At 40.0% G+C, this 12301-nt stretch overlaps 1 protein-coding gene across 8 annotated transcripts in view; it reads right to left on the bottom strand.

The window, feature by feature from the left end:
* ATP2B1 (ATPase plasma membrane Ca2+ transporting 1) overlaps positions 1-12301 on the bottom strand; it is a 120214-nt gene that overhangs the window by 23343 nt on the left and 84570 nt on the right. For all 8 annotated transcript variants that reach the window (XM_075932896.2, XM_075932887.2, XM_075932893.2 and 5 more), the window contains 4 exons: positions 7629-7866; positions 6889-7068; positions 6720-6807; positions 5822-5928 (listed from right to left, as the gene is read on the bottom strand). In XM_075932896.2, the coding sequence (XP_075789011.1) occupies positions 5822-5928; positions 6720-6807; positions 6889-7068; positions 7629-7866 (613 nt within the window). The remainder of the gene's footprint in view (positions 1-5821; positions 5929-6719; positions 6808-6888; positions 7069-7628; positions 7867-12301) is intronic.

Here is a 12301-nt window from a genome sequence, read left to right on the forward strand (position 1 = left end):
CTCCATTATCTTTCCTGGCACAGAAGTTAAACTGACTGGTCTGTAGTTTCCTGGGTTTTTATTTCCCTTTTTATAGATGCCCTCTTCCAGTCTTCTGGAATCTCTCCTGTCTCCCATGATTTTCCAAAGATGATAGCTAGAGGCTAGATACCTCCTCTATCAGCTCCTTGAGTATTCTAGGATGCATTTCATCAGGCCCTGGTAACTTCCAGACATTGAACTTTTCTAAGTGATTTTAACTTGTTCCTTTTAGCTTCTAAACCTATCCCCTTCCCACTAGCATTCACTATGTCAGGCATTCCTTCAGATTTCTTGGTGAAGACCAAAACAAAGTAATTCAACATCTCTGCCATTTCCAAATTTCCTCGTCACTGAGCAACAAGCCTACCCTGTCCTTGGTCTTTCTCTTGCTTCTAATATACTTATAGAATGTCGTCTTGTTTCCCTTTATGCCTGTAGCTAGTTTGAACTTGTTTTGTGCCTTTGCCTTTCTAATCTTGCTCCTGCATTCCTGTATTGTGTGCTTATATTCATCCTTTGTAATTTGCCCTAGTTTCCATTTTTTATGACGCCTTTTTTATTTTTAGATCATGCAAGATCTCCTGGTTGATCCAAGGCAGTCTTTTGCCATATTTTCTATCTTGCCTACTCAGCAGAATAGCTTGCTTTTGGGCCCTTAATGTCCCTTTGAAAAACTGCCCAATCTCTTCAGTTGGTTTTCCCTCCCTCAGTCTTGCTTCCCATGGGACTTTACCTACCAGCTCTCTGTGCTTGCCAAAATCTGCCTTTCTGAAATCCATGGTCTCTAATTGTTCTCATCAGAGGTCAAGGAGAACAATTTTTCCCTCCCTCCTTGTAACGCTCTTTTAGATAGCTGAATACTGTTATGTTCCCTCTCAGTCTTCTCTTTTCTAAACGAAAACAAGCCCAATTCTTTCAGTCTTCCCTCATAGCTCAGGTTTTCTAGACCTTTAATCAGTTTTGGTGCTCTCTGGACTTTCTCCAATTTTTCCATATCTTTCTTGAAAATGTGGTACCCAGAACTGGACACGATACTGCAGCTGAGGCTCAATCAGTGCAGTGTAGAGTGGAAGAAGGACTTCTCGTGTCTTGCTCACAACACTCCTGTTAATACATTTCAGAATCACGTTGGCTTTTTTGGCAAGTGTCACATTGTTGACACATTTAGCTTGTGGTTCACTATGACCCATATATCCCTTTCTGCCATACTCCTTCCTAGACAGTCTCTTCTCATTCAGTATGTGTGAAACTGATTGTTCCTTCCTAAATGGAGTCAGACACACACATCCCAGGCACTTTGGAAAGTCTGCAACTGTGCGTGCTGTATGAAGGAGAGTGGTATGCTCCAGTAGAGTAGTGCAGGTTCATTATGTTCAGTTTCTGTAACGAATGTTTGCAGCCACTCCTGTTTGTTTACTGCGTTTCCTGCCTTGGTCCATGCTGCCTCGTAGAGTCATGAGGCTACATTAATGTGTTAAAAATTTCAGGACACAGCTGAGTGCTAGGTTACCATTTAGTAGGAACACATTCCCAGGAAATATTCCACATTCTGACTTCATCACCTCAACTGAGCTTTTGTCATCACTGTGGTGTACAATATTAAATGGTTTTAAACAAATTGCTTAAGCCTTATATGGTTTGTGTATACACTGCTTTTTGTCCGCTGAAAAAAAGTTTCACTGGAACTGAACTACCACCCCATATTTACATTAATTTGTATGGAGAAATTAAATTTGCTGAACAGTTTCATTTAAAAATAGCATTTTTTAGGAAGTTAGCTACAATGTTAAGTGAGGAGTTACTGTATTAAGTATTTGAGCCACCAGATGGTGCAAGTGTACAGTTCTGCAGCTTGTGCTCCAAATCCAGCTCATTTACATAGGTTGGAAGAATTAAATCTGAAAAGTATGTTGTTTCTCATCGTAACATAAGGTTATTTTTTATAATGCTTCTCTGCAGAAAACAGAAAAGCACATGTGTATTTACATAATGCACAACCATTAGATAGATTTCAAATCCTAGCTATCTGTACCCTCTTTCAGGCTTTGATATTCCTGATGGAGGCTAAATTGGTCCTCGAAAACTATAAAGCCTATCTGAAGAAACCTCCCCACACTGAATGCAAGATACTGGACCCTATTGGTAGCAATATTGAATGACCTTTATTTGTGCAAGCACCCTTTTCAGGAAGTCAACTATTAGTATCAAGGAGTTAAAAATACAGAACACAATACAGGCAGTCCCCGGGTTATGTACAAGATAGGGACTGTAGGTTTGTTCTTAAGTTGAATTTGTATGTAAGTCGGAACTGGTACATATTGTAGGGGAAACTCTAGCCAAACATTTCTCTAGAGCTCAGTTTTATTCTCCCACACCTCACTTCCCTCAGTCCTTTAATCTCAAGCTGAGGTGTCTGCTGAGAAAAGCCGCTCTGTGTCTCCCTCATCTGTTGGGGAGGAGGGCGCTAACTTCGCGTCTCCCTGGTCTGCTGGGGGGAAGCAGCTAGTGCGGGGTTGCCTCACCTCATTTGTAAGTAGGGATCCGATGTAAGTCGGATCCATGTAACCCAGGGACCGCCTGTACATCAGTTTATGAATTTTAAATTGAGATTTTTTTTTTCCAAGTGCATGTGGCTAGAGAATGTCATGTCAGAAACCACTGGTCACACAGACCAAATGCTTGTTTTAGTCAGAGGAAAATAGCATTTTTCATATGCTCACATCAATCCAGTAGCGAGATATGCTCCTGAAAAGTTCTGAGACTGGTATGGGAGTTGTTTTGCTTTCCAAGTGAAATTTTACTGCTTAACAACCGCTTCTTTTCTAGGTAAAATGCATCCGTGTTTGTTTCAACAAGTTTCAGCTTCAGGATCTTGAAATGGATCCACCTGATACCAAATTCCAAAGAGATAATGTGGTATACATTCTTATCTTCAAAGTGGTGTCAGAATTCCACCTTGACAGGTAGCCACACAAAAACAAAAGAAATTTGAACTCCTCTAGGTACTTAAAAGGAGGTATCAGTTTTGTATGGATCACATTAAAATCCCATGGTTGAGGACAGCTTTAAGATTAACCTTCTTGTAACTCAAGTAATTTCAAGTGAAAGGACAGCCCTATCTTTAGAGCGTTCTTAATTCCTAGGAATCCACTCATCTCCACAACCTTACTCAACTGCAATCCCATGATTTGCCTCTCTTATAAGACTTTAGAATAGTGAATTCATGTTAATTTTAAATTAATATGTCTTCTTAGTGTGAAAGACAACAAAATTAGGAGTAAAAATGCCCATAGAAAGATTTTATAGGTGCCAAGCAGAGGATATTATCCCAGACAAAAAATAATCAAGAATGTGTGAGACAATATCAAGTCTATCTAAGTGGATTCACATAGTTTTTGTCATAGGATACCAACTGGAAGTCCTAGAAATTAACTCTTCATGTTGTACCTATTCTGGGGATAAACCAAGAAGTAACAAGCTTTTCCTTACTCCATCACTGTTCCTCCAATCTAACAAGCAGGCCCATATATAGGTGTCAAAGAATAAGTTCAGTCTCCATTTCCATTCAAAACCTTATTCCTTTTTACCAAGGGTTTAGAAATCAGAGCTAAAATTAAAAATTGATTTGGGAGCGAACACTTCATGACACCGAAGGCTGATTTGAGTCAACTGGGGAAGAAAACCAAATTCAAATAGATCAAACATCCATTAGGTAGCAATGAATTCCAAATAGACATAGGATATGGAATCTTATCTATAGTAGTTTATTCTGAAACATTCAGAGATTTTGTGAGCATTCAGCAAGGGAGGTTTAGGCTGGACACTAGGAAAAACCTTCCCAACTCTCAGGGTGGTTAAACACTGGAATAAATTGCCTAAGGAAGTTAAATATCTCCAGAGATGGAGATTCTATAAGAACAGGTTAGATAGACATTTAGCAGGCATGGTCTAGACGATGCTTGGTCCTGCTGTGAGGACAAGGGATTGGACTTTATGACCTTGTGAGGTCCCTTCCAGCTCTAGGGTTTTAGGATTCTATGATTCAGTCCAAAGTTAGTATCTGAATCAAAAGAGGCCTGGAATTTTCTAGTAAGCCATGGAAAATTAATTTAGGAGAATCTAAGATGCAAACCAGCTGCTCTCCATCCTCTCAGGACCTAGCCAGAAAGTTACAATACTCAGATTCTAATACAAAGAGATGTCCCATGTGACAGAGTCAGGCCAAATAGCTATTAGAAGAGAGTGAAAGATGACAATGCACTCATCCCAATCGGCACACAGAGATATGCTTGCTAGCAGAAGCTGGCTGCTTCCGTGAGTAGCATAGGTGGGGCTATGATAGGCAGCATGCCTGCCTGAGAAACCTGCTGTGATAGAGACTTAGCAGCTGGTAGGCCATATTTTGCCCATCCCTGATCTATTCTGACCTTCTGCATAATGCAGACCATAGAACTACCCTGAAATAATTTTTTTGAACTAAAGCGTATTTTTTAGAAGATGGAACCTTGGAAGGAATTTGTTAAACAGATGCAACCAGAGGTTGTGGCCCAAAGCCTTATTCTCTGTTCTTTGAGGGTGTCTCCAGGTGTAGTGGGCCATGACATCTACAAGCACTGCTCAGACCAAAGACCCAACATCCTTTGTATTTGATACCATCTGGACCCCTGAGAGCTTCCAGTTCCTTCCAAAACTCATTCAAAATAAACTTCTCCTCGAAGAGGTCAACTTTAGACAAATAACAGAGATCAAAGTAGTACTGAAGGAAGATATCCTTAGTAAAATTTTAGTACTAAGTTTTTTTCCCACCTATCAGTCAAATCTGCAACAGGGTACGTTGTTGATAAGAGATTATTTCTATAGAAAAATCAACTGCAATACACTTATCAAGTTCTCATTTTAAGCATCTGGATAAGCATTGAATTACAATATCACTAATGCTGTCTTTCTTGTGAAATAAGAGGTAGCAATGAACTTCCGCATAAAAACACCTTTATTTGTAATTTGTAATACTGATCAGTGTATATACTTTTAAATAGATTTCATTCAACATCTTATGACACAAGAACACACCTTCCTCTACAGCTGAAAATCGGAACCTTAGGTTAAAAAGTAAAGTCTGAAGAAAAAAGGTGCAGAAAGTGGTAACTATAAGGCTACTTTTGGTATCCCAGTGAGCCTCCAAACTATATTTGGAGGAAGTTGCTAGTCCAGCACCCTCAGGACCTGCCTGATCCCGAAAGAGGGGATTTGCTGGACCAGGGACAGTCCATCCCCTCCTGGCCTGTACTGCCACCGGGTTAGGGCTCCACCCTGCCCACGCTGCTGCCCCAGCCCACCAGTGCTGGAGTGCCGCAGGAGGGCCGGAGCTCTGCGGCTGGGGCCGGAGCTCTGTGGGCCGGAGCTCTGTGGGCGGGGCCACAGATTTCTGGCTGCCCCTGAAGCTGGTGGTCCCCAGCTGTTGGAGCTGGAACAGGGCCAGGGCTCCACAGCTGCCACTGGAGCCAGAGTGTGACGCCGTTTTTTCCCATTTCCCTCCTCCGATACTGGACTCCCGGCTCAGTTGCTGGTGCCTGCTTTGGTGTTCCTGCCCCACTGCCAGACCTCCCTGTTCCTGGGCTCTGTGGCATAGACCACAGACGTTGCCAGACCAGGGAGTCCCTGGTTAACCTGTACAAGCAAATTTGTTCAGTTTTGTCAATTCACTTACAGCAAGAACAATTTTTTTTTAGCCTTGTTTTAGCTAAAATATCAAGTTACTTTAAAAAAAAGACACTGAAAATAAAGAGATTAGAATCCATACCATGGCAAAGCCAACATCTGCTTTCTTCAGTGCTGGACCATCATTAGTACCATCTCCAGTTACAGCTACAACCTGTCTCTGCTCTGAGACAGTGCTGTCAATTATACCTAAAATGAAAGCGCACAAAGATTTGAATTTCAGCATTGGTAATTACAAATTTGTGAAATAAGTTAACTGTGTATAAATACAGAGCACAATACTCAGGCTATATGGCTTTCTCTAGTTTCCTATTCCTCACATTAAAAAGGGCTGGAAGTTAAGTGTATTCAACCAAAGAATTGTCTCAAATGGTGGCATTCAGTCAGCCCCATAGTAAAGATCACTTTTCCCAGATAATTAAGGATCAATGCTGATAGATACCCACTAGAACAGCGTTTCTTAAACTGTGTTCTATGGCACACCAGTGTGCCGCAAGGCAGTCAGAGGTGCGCCATGGAGAAGAGATTTCAAAATGGCCCACCTTAAAGGGACAAGCCTCTTTGTTTTTGTTTGTTTTGCTCAACTTCTCTGGGGGCTTTTTTCCTTTGGTCAACAACTTTCCCCTGGGGAATGGCTGCCCTTAAAGGGGAAAGCTTCTATTTTATTTTATTTTTTGCTCAACTTTTCCTTGGAGGCTTCCTCCTCCCGCCCCGCCCCTCGCCCCCCCAACAAAAAAATCCTTGGTGTTCCCCATAAAAAAAAATTGTTTGGTGTTCCTCAGTCTAAAAAGTTTAAGGAACACTGCACTATAATCTTGCCTAGTACTTCTTGGGTGAAAGGACTGGGGTGAAAAGACATGAACTCAATTACTAAGCTCAAATATTTACAGATAAAAGTGGGAAAGCCTAGTTTAATTGTTAAAAAGCCAGAGTTCGCTAAAAACTTTTCTGAATTTATGAAATGTTGAATGAACTTTTACCTTTTACCAATGTGTGTTTGTCAGTGGGTGAAGATCTTGCAAGAACACGAAGTTTTGGCCAAATCTTATCTATTCGCTCTTGTTCTATCTGTACAAAGAATGCACATTAGCCATGCAGTACAAATAAAACATTATAAAAGACAAATACAAACCTACAGAAGATACTCACCTCTCCTTTTTCATTGCGTATTCGTCGGTTGAAGTCTTTGCCTTCTATGCATAAGAAGTCTTCACCAGGATTCAGAATGCCACATTTGGAAGCAATAGCACGAGCAGTGTTAATGTTATCACCAGTGACCATGCGCACTGTTATACCAGCACGCTGGCATTTTTTTATTGCATCTGGGACCTGTTTATGCAAGAAAAGCTTGTTACCGTAAGTTACGTGTTGATTACCTACTACTTGTTCTAGCACCAAATTAAGTAACGTGTGATTACAGTAACTGAAGTCTGGAAGGCCAAATTCTACTGCTGAAAAAAGATGCACTGTATTCCTGACATGAACTATAGAGTTGAATTATGTTATTACGGCCACTTCTAGTGCTGAACTGCATAAAGAAGTTCACAAATATTCCAATACCCCTGAGATGAGATTTGTTCTTAAATAATGTTGTTTAATGCCCAAGTTCGTGAATGCATTATTACCAAGTATTTACAGTTCCATTTTCTTAATTGGTCATTAGTTTGTAGAGGGATCCAAGAACATACTGGCAATATGAAAATCATATTTATAGTCTCCTAGCTGGAGACAGACTTTCACTAGGTTTCTGGACCACATTTCACCGCACAGTAAATAAGACTCTCTTCACAAGTAATCTTGTAAAAAATATCAAGGAACTAAAACGGATTCGGGTGAAGATTTTAGCAAAAGTAGCTTAACAGTGGTAATTAATTCAGAGTTCTTCCTACCTCAGGCCTCACAGGATCTTCAATCCCTACAACAGCAATGCATGTAAGACCAGTGACAATATCATTTTCATTGTCCCACTCTGGCTCAGGTTCTCCTGCTGGGAAGTCTCTGAATGCTAGACATATAGTTCTGAGTCCCTCAGAGGCCATAGGTTCAATCACAGTTTTTACAATATCATCACGGTCCCTAGGTCTGAATACCTTTGGTTCACCATTAGCACTCAATATTTTGAAACATCTGAAAAAAAGAGAAATGAGTAAAGTGACCTCTTCCTATTCATAATAATTAAAGTAGGCTAGTCATTGGTAAGGAAGTGCCAGCATTCTAAGGAAGTGCCAGCATTCTATTAATAGAACTCCAAGTTCTCTTTAGTAAGACTACAAAGAAATACATTACAATAGCCCAAAAGCAAATGTAATTTATCTAACAGGTTTATTCCTTCATCTCTTGAAATTATTTAAATATAGCACAAACTGACAATGATATGGTAAAAAATATTCACTATAGCTGCAGAGAGCTGGTTTGAAGAAGGAAGTTTAGAAGATCTGACTAGTGAGGAAAGAAATGTTAGGTGTATTTTTGTCAGAGTTAACACCTAGAAGAGTTTGATTTCTCATTGCCAGGAAATATAAAAATAAATGTGTTTCCACCTCAATCAGAATAGCACTAAAAATTCACTTAACTTCAAATATTCATCTCAATTAGTGTATATGGTATTATAAATTAACTCCAGAAGCATAAGTATGACTTAATATTTAAAAAGCACCTTACACATCTACCACATTTGTATGCATTAAACATTCTAATATGAATTTCAAGTGCCTCAAAAAGAATAAAGAAATTATGTTAAATTCCTAAAAAGCTATAATCACACTACATTTAACCAACACTTGTCAATAAACAGAACTTTCACAAACTCACTCATGATTTGTTGAGTTTAGAAGCAAAGTAAAGGGAAGATGCAAAACTGTTGTATATTTAAATATTGGTAATTTATTACTTCATCAAAAGCTATGAAGCAGTCAAACATTGATTCAATGTCAGCTAAAATGTTTAATCTGATAAAATCATTTTCCTCACCTTCCAAGAAAGGTCTTAAATATTTAAGGAGGTGACATTAAACTCTAGTTAGTTGTAGAAAGATGATGATGTATGGAGTGGAAAGACACTGGTTAAGTAGTTTTTTAAAAAAGGTCCAGAGATTACTTTAATTATTCTGGGATACTAGGTAAAATATTCTAATCTGCCATTTTCTTCTGTTACTTTTCATAAGATTGCATAACAATTCTAGGTTTTTAGCTACTTAGGTAACTTAAGTCCATCTAAGTTTCCATGTCCCGTCTCCTGTATTCAGGCTAGAGATTCTTCCAGTTTGGCATCTAAACAGAAGCTCATGAAAAAAACCAGAAATAAAAAGAACAAATGAGCCACGCTGTTCAAATTTGGATAAGGGTAGGTGCTGGTATTCTAGTGGAAAGATTATGTTGATTGTCCAATACTGAAAGAATTAGGACATTTTAACTATATCATTAATTTAGTAGTTGCAATTTGTGATAGCTTGAAATCTGTGCAACAGTGTAAGTCTCATCAACAAATCTGTGTCAATGGCTATATCCATATTCTGTGCCAAAGTGACCAGAGAAACACAGAATATGTTTCCAGTGATTGAGCAACCGAAGCGGGTGTGATAGAAAGCATGAAGGACTTTAGTTTTATCTACCTACAATAGTGCCCATGGTGACTAGAGAAGCAGAGAGAAAAATTCTCAATGGATTAAATGACTGATTCTTGGAGCAGCAGGTGCAGGAACCCAAAAGGGGAGAGGCAATTCTCGATTTAGTCCTGAGTGGAGCGCAGAATCAGGTCCAGGAGATAACCATTACAGGACCGCTTGGGAATAGTGACCATAATATAACAGTTAACATTCCTGTGGTGGGAAGAACACCTCAGCAGTCCAGCACCTTGGCATTTAATTTCAAAAAGGGGAATTACACAAACATGAGGAGGTTAGTTAAACAGAAATTAAGGCACAATGACTAGAGCCAAATCCCTGCAAACTGCATGGAAACTTTTTAAAGACACCATAACAAAAGCCCAACTTAAATGTATACCCCAAATTAAAAAACATAGCAAGAGACCTAAAAAAGAGTCACCGTGGCTTAACCACCATGTAAAAGAAGCAGAGAGGGACAAAAAGGTATTTTTTAACAAGTGGAAGTCCAATCCTAGTGAGATAAATAGAAAGGAAGATAAAGACTGTCAAATCAAGTGTAAAAATGTAATAAGAAAAGCAAAAAGAGATTGAGGAACAGCTAGCCAAAAACTCAAAGAAACAACAAAACGTTTGAGTACATTAGAAGCAGGAAGCCTCCTAAAAAAAAAATCTGTGGGTCCCCTAGATGATCGAAATATAAAAGGAGCAATCAAGGATGATAAAGCCATTGCAGAAAAACTAAATGATTTCTTTGCTTCAGTCTTCATGGCTGAGGACGTTGGGGAGATTCCCAAATCTGCACCGTCCTTTGTGGGTGATGAATCTGAGGAACTGTCCCAGATTGTTCCAAAACATCCTCTAATAACACTTCAAATAGAAAAACTTAATGTTAACAAATCTCTGGGACCAGATGGCATTCGTCCAAGGGTTCTAAAAGAACTCAAATGGGAAATTGCTGAACTATCATCTGTGGTTTGTAACCTATCCTTTAAAATCGGCTTCCGTACTTAATGACTGGAAGGTAGCCAACATGACACCAATATTTAAAAAGGGCTTTAGAGGCGATCCTGGCAATTACAGACCGGTAAGTCTAACTTCAGTACCGGGCAAATTAGTTGAAACAATAGTCAAGAATAAAATTGTGAGGCATGTACAAGAACATAATTTGTTGGACAAAAGTCAACATGGTTTCTGTAAAGGGAAATCATGTCTTACTAATCTATTAGAGTTCTTTGAAGGGGTTAAACATGCGGACAAGGGGGATCTAGTAGATATAGTATACTTAGATTTTCAGAAAGCCTTTGACAAGGTCCCTCACCACAGGCTCTTGTGTAAATTACATGGCCATGGGATAAGAGGGAAGGTCCTTTCTTGGACTGAGAACTGGTTAAAAAAAGACAGGAAACAAAGGGTAGGAATAAATGGTAAATTTTCAGAATGGAGAAGCGTAACTAGTGGTGTCCCCCACGGGTCAGTCCTGGGACCAATCCTTTTCAAATTATTCATAAATGATCTGGAGAAAGAGGTAAGCAGTGAGGTGGTAAAGTTTGGTATCATCCGCAAACTGTTTAGGATAGTCAGGACAGAAGCAGACTGAGGGACTCCAAAAAGATCTCACCAAACTGAGTGATTGGGCAACAAAATGGCAAAGGAAATTTAATGTAGATAAATGTAAAGTAATGCACATCGGGAAAAATAACCCCAACTATACGTACAGTATGATGGGGGCTAATCTGGCTATGACAAATCAGGAAAGAGATCTTGGAGTTATCATGGACAGTTCTCTGAAAACATCCACACAGTGTGCAGCGGCAGTCAGAAAGGCAAATAGGATGCTAGGAATTAAGGAAGGGATATAAAATAAGACCCAGAATATCTTACTGCCCCTGTATAAAACTATGGTACGCCCACATCTTGAATACTGTGTTCCTCACCTCAAAAAAGATATTTTGGCCTTGGAAAAGGCTCAGAAAAGGGCAACTAAAATGATTAGGGGTTTGGAACGGGTCCCATATGGGGAGAGGTTCCCATAATAGAAGAACTAGAGGACACCAAATGAAATGAATGGGTAGTAGGTTTAAAACTAATAAAAGAAAATTTTTCACACAGCGTGTAGTCAACCCGTGGAACTCCTTGCCAGAGGAGGCTGTGAAGGCTAGGATTATAACAGAGTTTAAAGAGAAGCTAGATAATTTCCTGGAGGTTAGGTCCATAAAAGGCTATTAGCCAGGGGATAAAATGGTGTCCTTGGCCTCTGTCTGTCAGAGGCTGGAGAGGGATGGCAGGAGACAAATGGCTTGATCATTGTCTTCGGTCCACCCTCTCTGGGGCACCTGGTGCTGGCCACTGTCAGCAGACAGGATACTGGGCTAGATGGACTTTTGGTCTGACCCAGTACTGCCGTTCTTATGTGACCAGTCTCCTTAACAGGTAGTGAACAATGTTCCTAGATCAGGTAATTTTTTTTTGCAAAAGCTCCAAGACTTTCTCCTGGAGCAAGCCCCTGAGAAGTGAGGATATGATACTTCCTTTTGGTCACAGAAGATAAACATTTAGAGCAATCAACTATTATGACTGTCATATTTGATGCAGGAGGCCTAACTTGTTTACTCTCATTAGCCTTCACAGGGTTGATGAGGGGCCTGGTCTAGGTCTGACAGACAGAGATATGACCCTTCCCCCAGAAAGCTGGCCATTGCTTGAGTCAGTAGTTCACAGCAGACTGGGCAACAAGTCAGGTCTGGATGCTCAGTCATGTTTGAAGGCTCTTTCCCAAGACTCAGTCAGAAAGAAACCTTTGGAACTGCTCTTAGCTGAAACACATCACACAGCAATCAGCTAGGAACAAGACAGTCTTGAGGTCTAAAAGTAGGGTGAGGGATTTCTCTGGCTGATGACAAAAAAACAGCTTCCTTTCTGGTCCCATTCACCTCTGACACTGTCCAGGCATGACTGAGG

Source organism: Pelodiscus sinensis, chromosome 1, assembly GCF_052426305.1.
Source record: "Pelodiscus sinensis isolate ZL-2025 chromosome 1, ASM5242630v1, whole genome shotgun sequence".
NCBI lineage: Eukaryota > Metazoa > Chordata > Testudines > Trionychidae > Pelodiscus > Pelodiscus sinensis.